General features: G+C 32.8%; 3 protein-coding genes across 7 annotated transcripts; 1 reads left to right on the forward strand and 2 right to left on the reverse strand.

Moving 5' to 3' along the window:
• The first annotated feature begins 2,599 nt into the window (after nt 1-2,599).
• On the forward strand, nt 2,600-4,977 carry LOC7476389 (F-box protein At5g67140). Its single transcript, XM_002306442.4, has 4 exons — nt 2,600-2,952; nt 3,559-3,694; nt 3,858-3,956; nt 4,499-4,977. Exons 1-4 carry the CDS (start codon nt 2,714-2,716, stop codon nt 4,709-4,711), a joined length of 687 nt encoding a protein of 228 aa, XP_002306478.1. The 5' UTR covers nt 2,600-2,713; the 3' UTR covers nt 4,712-4,977.
• A 156-nt stretch (nt 4,978-5,133) lies between these two features.
• LOC7489742 (PI-PLC X domain-containing protein At5g67130) lies at nt 5,134-8,801 on the reverse strand. Of its 3 annotated transcripts, XR_002982062.2 has the most exons (9): nt 8,565-8,800; nt 8,337-8,459; nt 8,093-8,230; nt 7,754-7,852; nt 7,364-7,667; nt 7,048-7,271; nt 6,881-6,967; nt 5,789-6,301; nt 5,134-5,405 (listed from the first exon to the last, which is right to left on the reverse strand). XR_002982062.2 is itself a non-coding variant. In XM_024602340.2 (8 exons), the coding sequence occupies exons 1-8, from the start codon at nt 8,670-8,672 to the stop codon at nt 6,092-6,094; spliced, it is 1,293 nt and encodes a 430-aa protein (XP_024458108.1). In that variant the 5' UTR covers nt 8,673-8,800; the 3' UTR covers nt 5,786-6,091. The 3 variants fall into 3 exon arrangements, 1 of the variants encoding a protein (XP_024458108.1); XR_002982063.2 differs by lacking the exon at nt 8,337-8,459 and having other exon boundaries at nt 8,565-8,801; XM_024602340.2 differs by lacking the exon at nt 5,134-5,405 and having other exon boundaries at nt 5,786-6,301.
• Nucleotides 8,802-14,511: 5,710 nt separating this feature from the next.
• On the reverse strand, nt 14,512-22,575 carry LOC7476390 (histone-lysine N-methyltransferase CLF). Of its 3 annotated transcripts, none has more exons than XM_024602063.2 (17): nt 22,339-22,575; nt 21,710-21,805; nt 21,275-21,600; nt 20,916-21,077; nt 20,261-20,345; nt 19,872-20,021; nt 19,736-19,783; nt 19,589-19,657; nt 18,754-19,484; nt 17,804-17,957; nt 17,465-17,688; nt 17,048-17,179; nt 16,217-16,307; nt 15,456-15,503; nt 15,172-15,300; nt 15,003-15,080; nt 14,512-14,874 (listed from the first exon to the last, which is right to left on the reverse strand). In XM_024602063.2, the coding sequence occupies exons 1-17, from the start codon at nt 22,408-22,410 to the stop codon at nt 14,683-14,685; spliced, it is 2,787 nt and encodes a 928-aa protein (XP_024457831.2). In that variant the 5' UTR covers nt 22,411-22,575; the 3' UTR covers nt 14,512-14,682. The 3 variants fall into 3 exon arrangements, with proteins under 3 accessions (XP_024457831.2, XP_024457829.2, XP_024457833.1); XM_024602061.2 differs by having other exon boundaries at nt 21,710-21,814; XM_024602065.2 differs by lacking the exons at nt 21,275-21,600; nt 21,710-21,805; nt 22,339-22,575 and having other exon boundaries at nt 20,912-21,058.
• Nucleotides 22,576-22,787: the final 212 nt, after the last annotated feature.

Consider the following 22,787-nt stretch of genomic DNA (forward strand, 5'->3'; position numbering starts at 1 on the left):
CATTTTTTTTTATTATAGTTTAAGAATTTTCTAAATAAGTTGTTAAGAAAATTCTAATGAGATCCCTATGGAAAGAAAATTGAAGTCCCACTAATAATTAGAAAATACACCAAAGGGTGAAGGCATATGAAGAAAAATTCAGATTGAACATAATTAATTATTAATAAGAATAAATAAATAAATAAAAATAGCTTTGACATAATGTTGGTCAAGGGACCTGAATAGTAGCATGGACATCAGCCTTGAATAACGTATTTAACAGCGTGATCACGCAAAGGAAGAAGTTGAAACAAAAGCAATTAAGAAAATTCAAGGACAATTACAGGTTTTATTCTTAGCTTCTTTAAGAAGTAAAGGCACTCCAAGACTTGAACTTCTGCATAAATGATTAAAAAATAAATAAAGGTAATTTTTATGGTTACTTGGAAGTTGGAATTATTAGTCAATTTTTATAGTTTTTTTAAGGCATTATAATTACAGTGACTCTGAGTCATAAACTATTGAGTACTTTTATTTATACGTAATATCATTATCAGAAAATTAACAAATATAAATAGAAATATCGATGGAAAAATTCCATTGATATATTACGATGATCTTTACTGACTGGAAACACCGATAGCAAAATTATCTCGGTATATACTAGGAGAATGATAGAGAGTATTATAGTGGGATTTAAAAAGACAAATCATATAGTGACGTGATATTTTACTGATAGAATGACTGACAAATTTACTGACGGAATAATTATATCGGTAATGTCGTCGGTAATATTTAATTTATGACCTAGTGATCGACTATACTCTTTCCCTCTCTCCTTTTTCCTTTTTCATTATGCAATTTTTCTTCAACAAACAATCACCCCCCCTTCTCAACACAATTCAACCTCCCATAATAAATTCGGTCATTACAACACTCAATTTATTAGCATCCGTGTTCTAATTCAAATTTTATTGAAAATTATTCATTTTAAGTAAGCAAACTTACCCTTTTTTATTTGAACTCAACTTTAAAATGTTGATTTTTTTTGTTGCATATTTTTTGTAGTATATGTATTTTGTTTAGGTGTTTACTTGTTTTATAGTTTTTTTCTTATACAAATTTATTGTATGAATTTATTATTTGTACATGTTAGGGTTTGTTTTAAATGTTGTAAAATTGTATTTGTTTGTTAATTTATTTTATTTTAATTATTTTTCTACTTTTGTTCAATATATTTAAAAAAATATATATTTTTAAAATATTATTGACGGGGTTACCGATGGCACAACTCTATCGGTATATTTTAGCGAGTTGGAAAAGACTTACTGCAAATGTTACTATTATTGATGGGGTTACTAACAGAACTAAACCATCGGTATATTCCAGAGAGTTAGAAAAGAATTATTATAAATGGCACTGCTACTGTTAACACACCGATGAAATTATAGATGATATTATGTTATATTTACCGATTAATATACTGACATAATAAAGTGGGTAAAAAAATTTTAGTATACTTTCTTCATCTATAAATCTATTTATATATTTATTACTGACAGATTTACTGGCAATTCATAAATTACCAAAACAAGAGTTTTTTAACGAATTGTTTCCATCTATGAGTTCATCAGTAATATATATATATATATATATATATATATATATATATATATATATATATATATATATATATATATATTTTGATAAACTGTTATTGTAAATACTAATAAAAAATTTATAAGTAAAATTGTTAAATATAATAGTGTGTGTATTTTAAGATATCTTCTTCCAAGAACAAATTCAGATTGAACATAATTAATTCTTAATAAGAATAAATAAAAAAAGTGGTTTTGACATAATGTTGGTCAAGAGACCTGAATAGTAGCGTGGACATCAGCCTTGAATAACGTATTTAACAGCGTGATCACGCAAAGGAAGTCTGAAAGAAATAAAAGCAATTAAAAAAATTCAAGGACTATGAATAGGGAATTTGATTTTTGACATTCAAACAATTACAGGTTTTATTTAACAGCGTGATAACTTGGAATTATTACTCAATTTTTATAGTTTTTTGAAGGCATTATAATTACAGTGCCTCCAAGTTATGAACTATTGAATATTTTTTATTTATTTGTAATAGTTTATCTTATTACTCAGTAATTTAATTAATTATTCCATAATTATTATGGTTATTAATACTATATATTTTGCAAGTATAACTTCAAACATACATTGTTATTTTCAAAAGGAAAATATAAATAGTCAAGTATATGCATTTAAACGTAAGAAATATTTTTTTTCTTTTCATAATTTAGTTAATTGATTTATAATTATAATAATTAAATGTAGTTTCAATAAAAGAAAAATGTTTCCTATTACTTTAAAGAAAAAAATACTACTTAAGTTGTAAAGAATTTATTTTTAAGTGATTGTGAACTAAAAAAATATTTATAATTATTATATGATACACACTATTTTATCACTTTATAAATTTAAAAGTATTTAATTTCTTTTGAAATAACCATAGCAAGTTTCACCGGATTTTTTAATTATTATTTAATTACCACATCCTCTCTTTATCTGTGCCTTTATAATTATTATTTCATAAATTATCTAGGACCCATTCTTCTAGTTTCTACGTGCAACAAGAAACCCAGACTCTCTCTCTCCCTCTCTCTCTCTCTCCTCGTCTCTGTTTCCTTGTCGAAAGAAACAAAGAAAGAGAATCTATATGGAGAGAGAAGAGGCAGAGATTGATCGTTTACCAATAGACTTAGTGGCTTACATATTTGGTTTCATCGTTTCCTTCACTGATTTAGCCCAGGCAAGTAGTGTCTGCAGGAAATGGAAAGAAGGGGTGAAGCAATCTTTAGCTCAAAGAAACAGTATGAGCTTTGCTGGTTGGAAGATGGATGATGTTTCCACTACCCGTCTTGTACGCCTTGCTTACAACCTCAAAGAACTTGACATGTATGTCTCTGTTCCTCTTTCCCTCTGTCCGTACCTAGCTATTTCAAATAATGATCGAGACACTATTTATTTTTATTAATGAACTCAGTGGTGGTTTTTGTTTGATGGGTCTTTCTTTGATTGTTAATTAAACCATTAAAAAATCGGAACTTTGTTCAGTAGAAGAAACCAATGTTTGCAAGAGATCATGAAAGTTGGTTTCTTTTTTCGTTTATGATTTTGGGTTTTATGAGATTAGGCGAGGATATCTGAGACTGATTTTCAGTTTTTCCATGTGTGATCATTTGCTTTGGTAGTTGCATGACATGATTCCAATAAATTTGAGCATTTCTTGAAAGACTCGAGCATAAGCAGTTAGGTCTCTAGCTTCGATGTCTTTTGAGATCGTAGATATTGTGAATGGCTGGAGAAGTGCCCGGTGAACAATAATGCATAGAACAGCCTGAGCCTTTTATAGTAGTGGGAATTTTAATCCTTCCAATCCTATAAAGTATTCAAGGGCTATTTAAATGTTGATGATTAATTGTGTTGAATATATATATGTAATGGTTGAATTCGTTATCTGGAGCTTGAAAATATTTTCTCATTTTCCTATTCTATTTTCAGTTCTAGGAGCCGTTGGGATTGCCAGATAACTGACAATGGACTGTATCAAATTTCTCTGGCGAATTGTATTGGCAACTTGACATCCATATCTCTATGGGGCATGGCCAGGATCACTGACAGAGGTGTTGTTCAACTGGTATGTGATAATAGCTTCTTCAAAACGATAAATATAACTTTGCCGCTGAGCATTCATGTGTTAAGCTTTGATGTCTGTGCTAGTAGTCTACAAGCAATCATGCGAAATAATTCAACCTAGAAGCGTGTTGCTATATTTCATAGTTTGCTTCGTTTTTCAACAGATTTCAAGGGCTAATTCATTGCAACACCTGAACATTGGTGGTACATTTGTCACAGATGAGTCTTTATTTGCTATTGCAGATAGCTGTCCACGTTTAAAGGTGCGTTTCCTGCTGACATTACCCCGGTGCCCGCTTTGGACACCAATGTCCGCTAACATTTGTCCACGTTTTAGATGCTTCCATGTTATTTTTCTAGTGGGATTGGGCTATTTTGGGCTATTAGCAAAGAAAATTTAAAATTTTAGGTAATTTTTTATTATTATTATTAAAATAGCATAATTTATGTTTGTGCACTTTAAAAGAAAGTTCATTCTTTCTTTATAAAACGTGACATTAAGGAGAGAGGTTGAAGTTTAATTTTGCAACATAACGCTATTTAAAATCATGATATAATAAGTTGTTGCAATTTAGATTTGTGATAGGTTAAAAATATGCTATTTAAATATTTTTTTAAAAAAATTGTATTATTCCATAAATATTTTAAATTTCTGTGTGAATTTTTTTATAAAACAAATCATGGTATTGATGGTCTAGAATTTGAACTGCTTTAAGGCGATGAAATCTAGCTGAACTGATATTAATCATGGTCTACAGAAAGTAATCTTATTGGAAATGACTTTACATCTCTTCTCTCTTTCTAGAGCATTGTCCTATGGAGCTGCCGCCATGTAACAGAAATTGGGCTTCTTAATCTAGCAAATAAATGCCGAAAACTCGAATCAATCAATGTATGGGGAACCAGAGTTCCTGTAAACTGCTTCATTGATTTGCTGACTATTAGCCCTTCCCTTCAAATTAAACCACCAGGAGTGCTTTTAAACGTTGGAGGTGCTGCAATATTGCCAGTCGCATGAGCTGCTCAACTTGTGTATGCATTTCTCTATTGCTTTCTGTACAGATTCTTATTTCTGCTCTGTGTTTCGATCATTATCACAAGCTAATAAATTCCATAAACAACAAGCGATAGCTATCAAATTCTTGTTCTGTATCATTGTAGTTAATTATTCATCTGTAAATTATGACATTTGGCTTTGTAATAGTACATATCAAGATTGGTGCTGTGTACAGATGAATCTTCTTGTTTTTCAATCTAACCAGGTTATGCTTTCTGTTTGCAAAAGTAACATGGCAGAACTACAAAATAGCTAGTCCTGCTGATGCTTTCATATTTTGATTCCTTAACTGTAGCTGTGCTTACGCTTTATTCTATCGCTTGCCCATAATTCTCAAGTTGAGAACCAAGCCAATCATGTTTTTGGATTCCAAATGCTAGAACTCACTAAAACATGTTGGAAAACATGACCTGTATCATTCTAGAAGATAAAATCTCGAAAGTTTCCTTATCAGACAGTCTAAATGCTCCACGATATTCAGATGATGATATGCAGAGGATAATAATGGCCCTTGTGCAAGTGGGAAAGCAAACCAAAAGGAAATGTTGGGTGCAGTAATACAAGTATTGGCTGAAACCTAGTAACGTGCTGGAAAAGCTTCAACATGTGTTTCATTCTTACTCCAACAGCTAAATACTATGCCCAAAAAGACAGCCTGAAAAAACATGATGACAAAACCCGTCAAAGCTAGAAATATAAACAGGAATTCTTCTTACAATAATTCATATTCGAAAAAAGGAAATGTTCAAGGGTAAGACTATCTTCTAATTCTCTCTTTTGGACCCTAATTTTGTGGGACATATATGGGCAATAACCTGTTTAATTGTGCATAGAGAGAAGTCCTCATATTGGCATGCTTCAAATTGCAATATCTGAAGATATTTATTTACTTATTTGCAACTTGTATTACAAGGTTTATGGAAATCTAAACCATGATAAAGATAAGATCAGGAACATGGATGTTTATTGTTTGCTAAAAGTAAAATAATGGCAATGCTTGAAAAACCATGCAATCTTAGAGTGAAGCACACTGCATACCTGAACCATTTCATAACATATTCTGGGTCGCTGTTGGGCATTATCTACCTCAGCCTCCTGCGCAACTCCTTACTTTTGGCCTCAATTTAAGAATCTCAAAAGTTCTTTGTTTACAATCACACTTCATATCTCTAGAAAGTATTCCTTTACCTTCCCCTCAATAAGGCTGGGACATGGCATACCAGTCCTTATTGGAGAATTCAAACAGAAACTATAAAATTCTACCAAAGGAGTAACTTGCTAACCATCTAAGCAAAGGAGCGGATCCCTAACCTCCATCCCAGAAATCATTCACTGTATCCATCATATGATAAAAATATTGCCAATGAAAAAGAACAAGTAGAAAACCAAGCTATTTGGAGATTGGATTGTTGATGCAGATTTCGAGAATTGAACGGATCCTGAAAAGCTTCCTGCAGTATTTGTCAGCGGACTAGTATTTCCCACAGTATTTGTTACAGGACTTACATTAGGTACGGCAACATTCTTGCAAGATCCAAAAGGTGCTCCAAACTGCAAAAGACCATACTCAAACCATTTTTTTCACATTCTAATACCACCACAAGTCAAAAGCCCTTCACAAATGGAATCTAGGGACTCAAAGTGATCAAACTATTTCGTCCAAGCCATAGCCAAAACAAGTCTCCATTGCTTTTTTTTTTAATGAAAGTAGGAGCAGTATTAAAAGAAGAAGAAAAGATAAGTTCTAAAACTCAGGTAATGGAAAGCCATATTAAGTCTTTTAACCTGTTACTGCAGTGATAGGCCATGGGTATGTTTTAAACATTTATTAAGATCTCCTACTGGCTATCCTATCAGTGCACAAGAATAAATCTCACATTTAAGGGGATAAAAGCAAGACTTCATGATTTCAGCAGGGATGAATTTTGAGGGTGGCCCTGGTCCCAAGCTTTGAAAAATTTCCAAAATAAGCCAAGAACTTGTGGGAAAAAAAATTGAAGCTGTGCATCCCCCCACCCCCGGTGGAATAGGGTAGAAAATTTGGACAATTTTGATTCTCTGTTTCCAAAAACAGCTAAACCACAGCATGGAAATGAAGCAGTTAATATTACACAAGTAACATGAACAGACCTGGCAAGCAGTCACAGTATTACAACCGCACAATGTCTGGCCATTCATTCTATCCAGAGCATCAAAAACACCGCCCCCATCACTCCTCTGCAACATTTTCATTCCAGTTTGAATGCTTATAAAGGATATGTTTAGTTAACTATTTACTTGTGCATGTTAGAACTAACCATATAAAAGTTGACTGCTAGAAAGTTTGGCATCACATTTCTAGCTGCTTTATAGCAGGTACCAACCATCTGAGCAAGTGGAGTAGAATGCTCTTTGCAAGCTTCAGTTTCAACTGGATATGTTGGGAAGTAATTCATTAAGAAAAGTGATGCTCTTTTGGAATTCAGTGGCTTTGACTCTTTTCTGTTAGGGCAAGAGCCTGGTTTTACCCCAGGATCTCCAGCTGAAATTCAATTCACCAAGCAGTGGTTAGTGGACCATGCACCTCCAAACAAACATACAAAACCAATAGATATTTGCAGATATGATGCTTACCCTCATTTTCCAACATATATTTCCACTGATAAGCAATTCCTTCCTCTGCTTCCTTTGATGCGACAGAAGTGAATACCACAAGCCGGTGATTCTCTTGCACCATCTCTGTCACAGTGGGCCAATCTTCCCCCTTTTTCGGCATCTTAGACACAGGGAACCAATACTTATCCAAACCAGCATTAGTGAACAGATTTATCAAGCCTTTTGGAGTATGAACATAGTCCTCAATGATAATTGTCACAATCTCAGTTGGATTCTCGCTCAAGAATGATTCCACTTCCCTCAAAGTGTTTATTGCAGGTTGCTGCAAGGAATTTAAGATGAGCACATTATAAACCAATCTACAATAAACACATTCCAAATTTGTAAACTGGAAAGATCTATTATTACAAACGCTGTGAAGTTGAAACATTGCCCTCGAAACGAATGGCAGAGCCAGATGTCGCCCTCAAAATCATACAGATCCAACATCAGCCCCCTCACACCATTCTAACAAACAACCATGAAATTAAAACAGATGAGAAAATTACTCAACAATGTTTGCATTAAAAAAAAAAACAATTCACTTAAAATTGTGATCAAACATAGCACCAGGAAATAACCGAAAGACTGAAAAGCTTAAAATTTCCATTTTAGTTTTCTGAGACTTCCAGATTCTCAGGAACCAAACAAGTCACTAAAAAAGTTGAAACAAAAAAAAAGACAAAAAGAAGAACAAGGACCACATACCCTCAACTGATTGGTCACAGTGTCTTCTTGATTATAAAAAGTAAGCCTCTGAACACCAGGCAAAGGCGGTGCATCCACAATACTAAAAGAATTATGAGTAACTAACCATGTATACTTGTTAAAAGGCAACCCATTAATCTGCAAAAACACAAGAAAACAACAAACAAACAATCTTTACAGTGTTTTAGATCAAAACAACCAGAACCCATCACCAAAACCACGAAATTAAACCCAAAAAACATACAATAGAATTAGGTATGATAGCTTGGCCTCTGGTGCAAATGGGTTGAGTCTTGCCTAAAGCAGGGCAATTTCCACAATAAAGGCCCACCCCACAATTTGTGGTTGCTGTACAGGATTGTAGCACCTATGGGATTGACTCAAAATTCAGTTCAGTCTCCAAAAAATAAGGAAAGTGAAGTAGTACGAATCATGAATAACAATAACATCAAGAAAAGAGAGATGTAAGAACCTGTGCATGGGCTGTCATGAATGAGGAGAGAAGCAGAGAGAGGTAGAGGTACCCGATTGCAAGAGGGACTCTGCATAGGCTATGGTGGTCCGTGAAATACGGGGACATTGCCACTGTACGCTAATGCAGAGCTCGAGAACTGAGTAAAGAATAGATGCAGAGAGAGAGGAGCTGAGAGAGATTGATAAAGATAGAGAAGTCTTTTTTTTTTTTTTTTTGTTAACTGTGAGTGTGTGATGAAGGTGACAAGGCGGGCTCAAATGACACTCTCACACTTTCATTTCTTTTCTCTAACCCTTCTTTATTACATTTTTTTTAAAAGAATATAGTTGTTTAGATTATTTAGCGTAACTAACTAATTTCTTGATCACATAAAACTACTTTTAAAACTTAAAAAAAAATTATTTCAAATTAATTTTAAATTATGTAGTATATATCTTCAAAGAAAAAGAATTTGAGTCTGCATAGTTTATTTTTTTCAACTCAAGTAGCAATCTATCATTCATTTAAACTATTAATTTTTTATCAGATAGAACGTGTTAAATAAATATCAATTTATCAACTATATCAATTTTTGACCATTATAAAATCAAGATTTAGATAATATGAACTCTAAAATCTTAAATTTTAATTAAATCTCATCTAAAAACACCTTAAAAACATTGTAAGTACCTAAAAAAAACTCATTTCTAACTCCAAAACTATGAGTTTCTAAAAACCTTATAGAAGAGAAAGATTGATACGCCTTGAAAGCTAACTCTTTTTTTTTTTACTTTATTGATATGTATAGGTATATATGATATGTAAAGTGTGTAGAAGAATATGAGATATATCATTATATTTATAGAAAAAACATGGCACCACTATTAATGACAGAATATCACTTTATCCTCTAAAAAATATCACAAGTATTATTTTAATACAATTATTAGAATTTTATGCAATTAAGTCCTTGATCTTTCTAGGTCTATAATAATAATCCCTTATGAAAATTATAATTTAATATTTAATTTCTAAAACTTATTTACAGTTAAGTCTCACTTGATTAATCATCTCAATTTAATTTATTACCGATGATTTTTAATGTGTATGACTCATTAGGTTCATTAACTCAACTATCACGTGAATCTTTTCATAGACACATATAATCTTTTTATATGAAATCCTCATGTGAATCAATTTAATGTACTTGTTATTTAACATACACCTAAATATTAGTTACATGTATCCCTCATACATTAGTTTATGAGAACAACTGTTTTTTTTTTTATAAAGAAAAGAACATAATATTATCACTCTCAATGACTCTAATTAATGTTCAGTCTTATTAGAACATGAACTATGAATATTTAGGAACAATGTTTTGATATAATAAGAATCCTCATAATTATAACCATTTTATAATTATTTTTTTCAAAAAATTTTTAACTTAAAGATTTTATCTTTACTCTAAACTTATTAATCAAACATAAATGAATATTAAAGTTAAATAATGTCGTTATCAATAATAAAATATATGTTTTTATGAACAAAATGCCTTATATAACCAACTAATTAGCTTTAGAATATATACATTAGCAATCTCTTACTTGCACTAAAGTCAATTGCTTAAATATAATAGGTTGCTTCTCCTACATCTTTCATGGAGAAATTCTTAGACAAATATTTTTTTATTGACTAGAATAATAATATGTTTTTTTCCTATCAATAATATGTTGTCTATATATAATACTAGAAAAATTACTCCATTTTCATTAAACTTTTTTATAAACACAAGGTTCATCAATATGTTTATAAAATAAAATTGTTTGATTATATCATACAAAAATAAATATTCTAACTTTTTTTAAGCTTGTTGAAGTATGTACATGGATTTTTATAGTTTACATACTTTATTGGTAAATTTCTTAGATTCAAAACTTTTAGGTTACGTTATATACACATCTTCAAGAAAATTCGCATCCAGAATGCAATTTTGACATATAACTGCCAAGTTTCATAATCATGATATGCAGTTATAGAAAAAAAAATTCTTATAGAATTTAACATAGCTACTAACGAAAATATTTTATCAAACTAAACTTCTTATCTTTGTTTGTAATCTTTGGCAACTAATCTAGCTTTGTACATTTATACGTTACCATTTATGCCAGTCTTTCTTTTAAAAAACACTTACATACAATGGGTTTTATCCCTTTAGATGGATCAACCAAAATCCATACTTGATTAATGTACGTGAAATCCATTTCAGATTTCATGGCTCCAAGTCATTTATCAAAATTCATTTTAGATATTTGTTCCGCGTAGTTGGTAGGCTTATCAATTATGAGTAACTCATTATTTTCAACTTTCATGAGAAGTTCATATCTTATTGATGCATGACGTGTCCTACTAGATTTATGAAGTTGTGTTTCTTGAATGTTACACCTTTGGGTTCGGGTTCTATTTAGATGTTAGTTTATGGTTCTAGATCCTCAAGTTTTATTTTTCTTCCACTGCTCATTTCAAGAAAAAATTATGTATCTAAGGAAGGAACATGTTTTTATACGAACATCTGTTTTTTAATGGGATGGTAAAAATAATATTCAATAGTCTTTTTTTGGATATCAAAATGTTTTTTTATATATATATCTCATAAACTTACTTTTATCTAACTTAGTTATTAGCTTTTTCAAATACAATATGTTTCATATAAGCAAAACATATCTACATCTTTAACTATGATAAATTTGACCCTTACCTTTTTTATATCTTATATGGGTTCTTATCAACAGATTTTGTTGGAACTCTATTTAAAAGATAAATAGTAATTTTTAGGGCACAATCCTAGAAAGAAAGAAGGTCTACATAACTCATCATGGATCGTATCGTATTCAATAAGATGAAATTTCTCATTTTAAAAACTCTATTATATTATAATATTTTAATAGGTGTCTATTATGAGAGAATTCTATCCTCTTTTAGTTAATCTTAAAATCTTTATATTAAGTATTCTCTACCTTGTTGTGATTGAAATATCTTAATAGTCATTTTAGCTTGTTTTTCAATATCATTTCTAAATTCTTTGAACTTTTCAAATAATTTAAACTTGAGTTTCATCAAATACACATAACCATATTTATAATAGTCATAAAAAAATGTAATGAAATATGTATATCCACCTATGACACAAATTGTCATTGATCCACATATATTTGTATGTATTAGACCTAACAATTCATTAGATCTTTCACTTTTTCTATTAAAAAGGTATTTTGACCATCTTAGACAATAAACATGTTTTACAAGTTTCAAACGATTCATAATTGAAAGGATCAAAATATCATTCTTTATGTAACTTGTGATTCCCTAATCTATAATGCTATAAATATGATGAATATTGATTATATAGTTTATTCTTCTTGCTATTTATATTAAATAAGAGCATTTCTAAATAAACTATATACAAATCATTTATATAAATACCAAGTCTATAATAAGCATTATTATTATTAGAGGAACAATATTTTCCATCAATAATAAAATTAAATGCATTCAAAGCTAAGTAAAAAATAGATATTATATTTCTAAAAAGTACTATAATAATATAACAATTATCAAGTTCTAGTATCAGCTCATTACAAAAAGTTAAATAATAAGTTTTTACAGCCAATGCAACAACTCTTACTCCATTTCCAATATTTAGGTCCACTTTTCCATTACGCAATCTTCTACTTCTCTTTAGTTCTTTCACATTCTTATAAATGTGAAAATCACATATGATATTTAATACATAAGAACTACTATGTGACGTACAAAAATAATTTTCAATCATAAAAAAAAACATGTGTTCACGGATAAACTCTCTGTCATATTGCAATGGAACAATTCTTTAAAGGTCTCATATCTCTCAGCCCTACTAATCACATAAAATAACTCTTTGATATGCATAATTATAGTATGTGCATCCATATTCTTATGTTGTATTTGAAGTTCATGTGACATACTAACCAACATCACACATGTATCATGTTCATAGTCATCAATATGACATTAATATTCGTTTCTAACTTCATCATCAACATCCTTAGTAAAAGCAAGAAGAATCATATTTTCAAGAACATTTAACCTTTTTTTTTCTTGAAAAATTATCACATTGCGATACTAGTCTAAAAAGTTTGGTCCAGTCAATTTATTAGCATCAAGTATGCCATGTAGAGACATATTGCTACTTATGGTGATCTATCAACCTATTCATGTAAAAGATAGCGAGTATTGGTTTCATGCACATATATATTTATAACCAAATTTAAACAAAGTTTTTAATCATAATTTGATCTCCTACAATGTTTTTACAAATTAATAGCCATCCTTATTAATTCAGAAAATCTTGCTTAGATCTCCTAGTGAATTAAGATCTTATTTAATTATATGATATCAAATAACTCAACAAATCAAAATAAATTAAATTAGGTAGATAACATAGTTTAATCAATCACATCTTTATATGACTTATAGATTAATTAAGTGACAACTCTTTGTCCAAACATATCATATATGTTTCACCTAACTACTTTCTTTAATCTTATATGAGCATGAGTGTCTTATCTAAATCATATAAGTTAAGTAAAACCTCATTTCAATATCATTAAACATTTTTTTTTTATTTGCGACAACCTTAAGTGACTCAACAAATTAAATGTAAATGAAATTCTTATTTTTTACATATAAAATTAAAAGGAAACAAATTATGATATTAACATGTATTTAATATATTAACGAGAGCTTTGTTTTAATAATTAGTCTCATACCCGTAATTAGGTATAGGTTGCAAGGGTAGAATCATATTTATACCCTTTAAAACCCTAGTTGTAGGGGTAGAATAGTAATGTTTCCCTTATATTCTTCTTGATAAGAGCAATTAGGGATGAGCAAAAAAACCCAAAAAACCAATAAAATAATAAAAATAACTAAAAAAACCAAACCAAGAAAATAAACAGAATTAACCAATGAAAAAACCAAAAAAAAAAAAACCAAACTGATTCAACCACCACTTAAAAAAAATAGTCAATGTTCTTCTCAGCTCTAACCTAAACCAAAATAACCCCCTCTTTCTCTTCCTTCTCTTCGCCTCTCATCTCTCCCAAGTCCGAACCCCAAATCAAACCCATAAGTAGCATCCCCAAGGTTTCTATCATCTTTCATCTCCTACATTACACTCTCTTCTCTCAAATTAAAACAAACATTCAGATCTTCACAAGTTTTACCATCTTTCAGAATTTCCTGGAAAGATATTTGTTGGTGATAATATTTTCAGCGAGCCTCTCTCCCAATTACCAAATCAGAAATTGAACCAGCTGCAACAGATATTGATGTGCTCTTGAGCACGAAATCAGCTATCTCTCATCTCCGATCCATGCTCGCTCTATCATCCTTTAACTGTATTCAAATTACCTAGTGTAGAGAAACATTGGTTAAGATGGGCAAGGCCCTCACTGGTTACTTTAAATCCTGCTTTTTAAGTTGTTGATCAATACAATGAGATAAAGGATAAGAATGTTTTTTTTTTTTTTTTGGTTTTATCTGTTTTTGAATAACATAAATCCAATCAAACCAAACTGAAATTAGTTGATTTGAATTGGTTTTGACTTTAAATTAAAAAAAATATGTCGGTTTAGTAATTTTTTTAAAGTATCTTGTTGGTGTTGGAGGATGACACTAGATTAGTAAAAAGAGACATGGCCCTGCGAAATGCAATAAACCAGCCTACAAACTTGGGCTCAAGATGTCCCATCCACACCAAGCTCCCATGGAAAAGCTGGTCGCTACTTTTCATTTTAACTCGGAACGAGATCGATAAATCTTCTTAACTAGTAGTTCTTTAACATGATAGTTCGATGTTAGATGTCATTAGTTCACTGAGCTTAATCCTTTTCTTTTTCTGCTGTAACAAATAATGCAGTCTACCTTGGAATAAATGTTAATTGAGGATAAAAATTTAGTTAGGTTATGGTGGAGATGACAATGGCCTCTCCAATAACAAAATGATTGATCATGAACCTATCCCCTACAGTCAGTGAGAATGATAAAGAATTGACAAAAGTTTTGAATTGAGGATGTGTACGTAGTAGGTGCCATATTAAGCAAGCTTCTTTGCACGGCCACTTGAATGACCACCATCTTCCTTCTTTGATCCAGATGCTTCAGGCTTCCTAGCCCAGGCAGGAGCTCTGTCTGGCTCATAACGATAATCATAGAAAAGTTCCTCCCCGGCATTAATTCGTTCTTTGGCGAATATGCCCACTCGGTGATCCCCTGTAACCATTATGACCTACAGTGCAATGGTTGAAAGTGAGGAAAAAGTGGAAAAATCTTGAACGTGTTCCAGCTGTCTTTAGCCACACTATTAATCTTAAATTTATCAGATAGACTGTGAGCTACAGTAGTCAAAGGGGATACCTTAGCGTAGCAATTAGGGTCTGGAGAATGGTTGGCAAACTTTAGCTTGTCACCCTTCCGGTATGCATCAAGAACAAACTGCAAGAAACAAATCTCGGTGTCAGAGAAACAACAAAAGATGATGGTTGAATCCTCGTTTAAGATCTTAAAGCAGCATAACGATTCGTACCTGATCATTGAGATTGAAGAGAAATGATGAATTTTCACGGTCATATATCTTCCCACGCTTATCTGCTTCCCTATGTGAAATCAGCTCACCAGTGTACTCACCCAGGTACTCGTGCTTGCCAACACTATTCTGCAGGGGGCACATATTATTCATAAGAGAAAACAAGCAAATAAATCTCTAGGTTTTATCCCAAATGACTTGTGATTAATCTCAAAAACCACATGGGATGAAAAGGATTTAAGAGGACAGTTATCCCTTATTATGTAGTCCATCCGGAATATTACCTTCAAGAAAGCACCCCAGCCTGATACATCAGATCTTCCAAGTAAAACCTATTCATAGAACAAGAAAGATAGAAAATGTAAGCAGCTCGACAAATGCCCCCCATCAAATGTCTGTTGTTTGAAAGCACTGATTTACACATTGGTTGATGTGGGAATCTAAAAAAAAACAGAACATCTGATGACGTGGAGCAACCCATTAAGTTAATGGCTGGTTTTAAGAGGATAATATTCCTTAGTTTTGCCTTCTCACATGCTTCATTTTCATCAATTTCATAGACAGTTATGCCTCTACTTCCTAAGTTCACAAACTATCAATATATGCTATTTTTTTTTTGATAAACTCTATACTCTTCCTAGAACACTCTGAGTTTTACAGGCAACACATAACGAGCAATGTGTAGAGTATGCCATAAATCTGTCTGAAAGAGACCTCATATTTCAGTCCACTAAATTTTACTATCATCTTCCACCTCAGTCAAGCCATAAAGAAAAACTACGTCAATTTCACAAATCTAAGACAGAAGCTGAAAAGCAAGCCAGAAGAGTAATTTCCGCATTATGGGCATTCATGAATACAGTAAGCAGATTTCTATAATGAACAAATAGAAGCATAGTACTGTTTACAAGAGAACTTCACAAATCAACGCACTATCAGATTACTTCAAATGCCAGACAACTAAGAGATATGAAAATTCAAATGTGTGCACCTATCTCTAAATATCAAACAATGAAAGATGATAAAAGGATAAAAGTGTCACTACCCTCTGTTGTTGTTTAAGAAGAAGCTTCATATTTCTGCATTCATAATTATCCCCCCTTTGGCTGGGAATACCGAGAGTACCATCACCGCAACTGCAAAAGAAAATTTAAACAGCTCAAATGATAGATAGTAGTGCAAGAAAAGTGAGGAAAAGAATAGATATATTTCTGGCAATTAATAAACAAAACATTATTTTATGAACCCTGTGAAGGATGACTTTTCATAAGTATACCAAATGATATTAATCTGACAGAAATAATAATAGCATTTTCCCAAGCACAAAGAGGGAAAGAGAGGATATGGTGCCAGCTTGGAGGCACTGAAGTTGGTAAATTCTGGCATGGGGGCAGTGATGGGTAATAGAATGTATGGACTTCAAACTAAAATTTGGACCCTTACCGCTTGGAAGTCCAAAGTCTTTGATAAAGGAAAACTCCCAGTTCAGGGCCTGTGGGATACAGCCTCTTGAACAAACAAAAGGGTGACTTTTAGAAGACACAAATACCACCTCTAAATTCTTTGAAACTCAATATATTTTCAACCGAATCAACCCCATAAAAAAGTCAAAAGTTTGGCAACCTGAAGCAGCTTTATGGAAATCTCAATCCTTTGCAATCCGATCTTGAATATATGTGGAAACAAATTCATTACTTACAAACATGCACTTCATTAATTCCCAAGCACAATTATCAAGAAAAATTTCACAATCTTGTACAGTTATGATAATGTACAGTACACAGACAAAGCTAGGAGAAATAATTAGCCTAGAAATATACAGTTGATGAAAGCATTAACTAGAACAAAAAAAAAAGGAGCGAGAGTACCAACTCACCTAATCCAACAATTCCTACAAACATCTGGATCACATTCCCTGTCTGCAGCAAAGCATGGACATTGACGACTTCTACATTGACTTTTAGCACAATGACAGCCTCTAAATCGGTTCTTGCAACTCTTAGGACATCTAGAGGAGTAAGTAAAGGTTAGATAAGAGTATTCATCAAAGCATCAATATGCATACACATGCACACATGAACAGACACATGCCCAAACATCTAAATCTAAGGCCCCATATTTGTTTAAGCTGGTAAGGAATGAAGCTCTACAAGAGAAAACTCTAAATTTGAATGAAGCCCTACAATAAACCAAATTTTATTGAATTCTCATTTCTGAAAAAAATGGGGGATAAACAAAGGATTTACAAACACCATAAATCTTGATGTCAATGAGGTGTTAAAGGAAGGCTCACCTGCAATACTTCTCACAACACGTGCCATTTAGCAAACAAGTGCACTGCTTTCCACAAGCAGTTTGACAACTACATGGATTATACTGACGACAAGGTTGATCTTTTCTTTCAGTTATCCGCTTCCTAAAAGAATGGTAAGCAGTAGATTTCCAAGAGTACTTCAAGCGACGAACTTTACTTCTTCTCCTTAAAAATCTTGATCTCCTTCTTGCTTCATTCTTAACCTGATATGCAGTTCAATACCCGGACAAAAAATGAGGGGGGGGGGGGGGGGGGGGCTTTAACACTCACTCACATGTTAATGAAAGCATAGTCATATACAAGAAGCAAAATTCTAACCATTGTTCCATTGAAATCAAACTTGGAGTACCCTTCACCAAGAGTTCCAGCATCACCTGCTTCGCATGCTGGCCTATTCTCAGAGCGAGTCATGTATTGAAAAACCTCCCAGCATGTTTTTAAACCATTTAAAAGGTTCCTAGCAATTAAGCAACTGTCATGGAAAACAAAAACAAACTTTAGACAAAATTGACAAAACAACAGCAGTCCTACTCAGAGCAATATGAAAAAGGTATCAGTAAGATCATTAGAGTGTAGAGTGTAATTCTAGGAAGGGTCAGCGGTAAAGGCTGTTCAACACATGGGACCATATATTTCATTCAAACAGTTACATTAGTGTTTGTAAAAAAATCAAGGCAAGCAAAATGTAAAATGCAAAATGAGCACATGTATTATGTAGGCACACATCATAAGAAGTACATGCGTTAGTTTAGAAAAGAATCTCCAAATCTCACTGCAATCACTTTCAGGATAATTCAACCCACCAGTTAGTACAATTCGTAAGTGATTACAAGGGAATAGCCCAGTAGTGGTTATTGTTTATCTATCTCCATTTTATGAAGCACTAATTCTGAACTACTTTTAACTTAAGGAATCTGATCAATCTCTTAAGTCTTAAATAAAAGAAAGCATTATTATGCATTCCTAATTTAACAAAGTTTTCAGTTTCAGTCTTTCATGGATTTAATTCCTTTGTGATATCTCTGTACTACTTTCATTTATTAAAACAAATTAGAAGGAAACAAAACATTAACACTGTGAAAATGTAAAACCTATTTACCATAGGTGAATTAAGTAAAGTACCTTCTAACCTAAATGGTCAAGCAAACATGACACATAGTCAAAACCATCACTCTTCTAAAATAAAAAAATATATATATATATATATTCAACAAACAAGTAAACTGTAACAAAATTAACAAGAATAAACATGAGATGCACCCCCTGACCTGTTCCCGCCAAAAATCTCAACACCTTTCTCAAATAGGCCTTTTTCAATAGCTTTCCAAGATCTGTCATCACTTAACTCTTTTTTACATTTATGTTCATCTATGAACTCTTCTTTCCTCAAGGTGTCATCACTGCTAGTCACAGGTGGATTAGCGACCATCTCACTTGATAGACCATCATGAAATTCACCCTGCACTAAGTTGTGGCTGTCCTGATTCATCAATTCTTTCCTCCTAGACCTTGCAATGGTGGGAGATTTTGCATTCTTATGAGAAGAACTTGCATCTTCCTTTCCTTTGTGCGAGGTGGATCTACGTTTCAAATCAATTGACAAAAGGCCTCCACTAGCAACAGAATCGGAATCAGAAGCCACCATTTTCTTCTGCCTTTTCCGCATGCAACTTAGAACACGTTCAGCCACTCGCTTGCTGTTCCTCTTACAAGTCCCACCTTTCCCCACAAGCATAGACTTGGAAGGTGATATCTGACTAGTGGGAGAGGTGTCCTGATGAGGTCCAATCTCTGAGTCACTGCTCTCTGAAATGTTTTTTGCATTTGATGAAGCACTTTCACTTTGGCAGGACTTCACGTTCCTTCTGGCAGATGAAGCAGAAGTTTTCTTCCTTGATGATATAGGTACCCTAGCACCATCTGATTGACAGATAGAATTTTCTTCAATAACCCCATGCTGAGGAGAAATCCCTGAGGCAATTCTTTCTGACTTCAAAACCTGATATGAGTGAATTTGACGGCACTTAAATACTGTTTTGCCAAATCCTTGTGCAGGGATGTCCAATATAAACAAGTCATATTAATAAATCACCAAACATATACCAATTTGTAGCAGTGTGACCCACATGTTATGTTGTCTTCTGGATAGCTCCATGGAGATTGTTTCTCAGCCTAGAAATATGGCATGTCAACAAAACATGTAAGATTCCAGCTAGATACTAACTTAACAGCTTGATGTCTTACACTTACAAGGAAGATAAGATCCTGCGAACATCCATGTAATCTACAATCAAATACCTACCAACAGGAAACGAGGAAGTTATATAGTAACAGGGGCAAACCAAGAAGAACACAACATTGGAAAGAGTCCAAGAATGATACTTACAAGGCATCTGCGACAAAATAGGTTGTCGAACGAATCCAAAGCAGCTTCAAGATCTTTAACAAGGAAAGAATTCAGTGTTTGTGCTTCAATATCTTTATTCTTAGAATCCTCCACAGCCTTCTCTTCCTTCTTAAGAACCTCAAATCTTGCCTGTATAAGATGTTTGATGGTGTTTCATATCTGTGTAAAGCAAGCAAAAAGCAAATGGGAAACGGCTGGACCAAGCTTACACCATGACCAGTTTTCATTAGATATTATAATAATGGGGAAGACTGGTAGAATAAAAACTATATGGATCCTTCAATCGAAGAAGCAAAGACATATAAAATAGTCTCACAATGACACGTTCTCCTAATTACTCAAAAGAGCCCTCTCACACAAATGCATACCTTCACTTCACTAGGGCTTCTAGAAAAACAATGAGCTAGTGATTCCACCACTGGATCGGATGAACCAGCTTCTTTGATTGTCATCCTGGCAAAACAAAATTCTTAACCCCCAGAAAAAAACACCTTCACTCCGGATCCAGTACAAAAGCATATAAAACATAACTAAAAAAGCATGAGGACATAATTTACTTTGAATTAGGAGACAATCAAATGTTTGAATATGCAAGGTTTCTGCGACAAGCAGTTCACATAGTTATCCCTGTTCCTTTTTAGCATTTATCACTAAATTGCATTGAGCATATATGAGTTACATTGCAGAACAATAGAAACAACTTGTCAAAAGTCAGTGGCTCAATCAACATACAGCTCATCAATACTCTTGACATGGCTATGAGCATTTATTTTACAGCATTCGGCACCATTAATGCTCCAGATAAAGGTCACAGGTTGTTCTATTCAATGTAAAGGTATATTTTCTTTCTTTAGGATGGAGATAAAGTTTGCAGGGAGCTCTCACTCCGAACAAAATTCTTTTCTTGCATTCAAAAGATTTGAATGCAAGACCTTCAGCACCAATCAACCTCATTACTGCATAAAGTTTTAAGGGAAAAAAATAGAATTAATACATCACAATAGATAACATGATTATACCAACCGCAGAATATAATCTTCAGATTCTACAAAATATCTCTTCGCCTCTTCTTCATCAATTATTTCCTCTTCACTGTCACTGCAGATTAGTGCTTCACCCCCATTTTGGTCATAATAAATTCTCCTTCGACCAACCACTGATTGATCCTCTGTCATTCTTTGATTTCTACACCAAGACCATCATAAATTACTAAACCAAAATCAACACAGCAAATTAGAAATGGGTAAAATGAAGATGATAACTGTAAGATCAAGAACATATTTCAAAACGGAAAGAAAGAGATATTCAAAACTCAAAATCCACAAATGACCAACTACCATTCCAGTAAAACAAAGACTAAATACGGAATAATCTAAACATACCTGTCCAAGAAAACCCATGATGTATAAGGTGGTAATCTATTCACTTCAGGTAGCTTAATAGGCCGTACTGCATTCTTCACTGGAATACTGGAACCCAAAAGAACTGCAGTGGAAGCATGACCATCTTCTTCAGAGCCATGGCTATCCTTATCTACATTAGTCGAGTCAATACCACCATGCATACTGAGTGCATCGTTTTGCCTCTTTGTAAATAAATCTATACTGTTGTCAGTACCGCTAATCCAATTGTTCTTCCTTTCCTTTGACAACTTATCGAGGTGGTTTGTAATGCCAACCAACTTTTGTCTGTTCTCTTCCATCCTTTTCTGAAAGCAAAATAAAAAAAAATGTTAAATGAACTGAGTAGCGAATACAGGACCCAAAAGAAAGAATTTCATAGAAATAGAAAATTAGTATGATATCAAAAGAATGTACCATAACATAAACGCATCGGTCAGCCGCAACTTGCTTCTTTAACGATTCAATAACTAATAAAACCTCTTCGCTTGCAAGAGTGGTATCCTGATTAGACTTTATCATCTATAAAAAAAATAAAAAATAAAAAAGCCATCAGTGTCAATTCTAATTACAACCATAAATGGCATCATAAAGTAACTAAAATGGGGAAAATCACTAAAAGCAACCAAAAAAAAATTGGAGGTCCAATCACAACCATGAAATATAAATTACCTCAAAATAACCCATTAAAATCTAACAAAAAATGTAAAAATCACTACAGAAACCAAAATATTATTTTTTTAAAAAAAAGGTGGACCGGACTGGAGCTCCAAGGCTAGTGCAGTTGCATACATTGCAAGGATTTTACAATATTTTGAATCAAATTAAGTTTGAACCACAAATTGTTCAAAAATTACTTACAATCAAAATTATCAATATAAATGCACCAGAAAATTAAGGCTAACACGCGAAATGCATTTATAAATAAGACTCATTCTCTCTGCTGTCTTAAGAAATCAACAAACAAAAGAAAAAATTATAAATAGATAATCGAATGAATCATCGCGACCGAAAACAATGTTCATCAATTGGGAGAAAGAGAGTACCGGAGAGTCCTTAGGAGGCTCCGATCTGGTGATGGAAGCAGACGGCGGTGGCGATGGCGGCGGCGACGCCATTGTTAGGATCCGAATCAACAATGAGGATCCGGATCAGAATCCGATTCACAAAAATAATGCCGTCGTTTAAGGGAAAAAATAGAAAAAGAAAAACAAGCTGGAGAGGATTTGGCGGGTCGGCTTGAAACCCTAAAATAAAAATTTGGGGGAGGGTGGATTTTAATTTTGATTTACTTTTTCGGGGTTTTTTTGTAATTATACCAATTTATTAATTTCAAAGGTTGTTGGGTTTATTTATTTTTTTAAGAAAAAGAAGGAAATGGGAGTAAAATTTCATGGGGGGAAGGAAACGTGGCAACTTATTTTGAATTTATATACTGTTTGAAAACTTTGCAGTGTTTAAACTTTCAATGTTTTTGGAAGTAATGGGCTGTGAT

Source organism: Populus trichocarpa, chromosome 5, assembly GCF_000002775.5.
Source record: "Populus trichocarpa isolate Nisqually-1 chromosome 5, P.trichocarpa_v4.1, whole genome shotgun sequence".
NCBI classification, from domain to species: Eukaryota; Viridiplantae; Streptophyta; class Magnoliopsida; order Malpighiales; family Salicaceae; genus Populus; species Populus trichocarpa.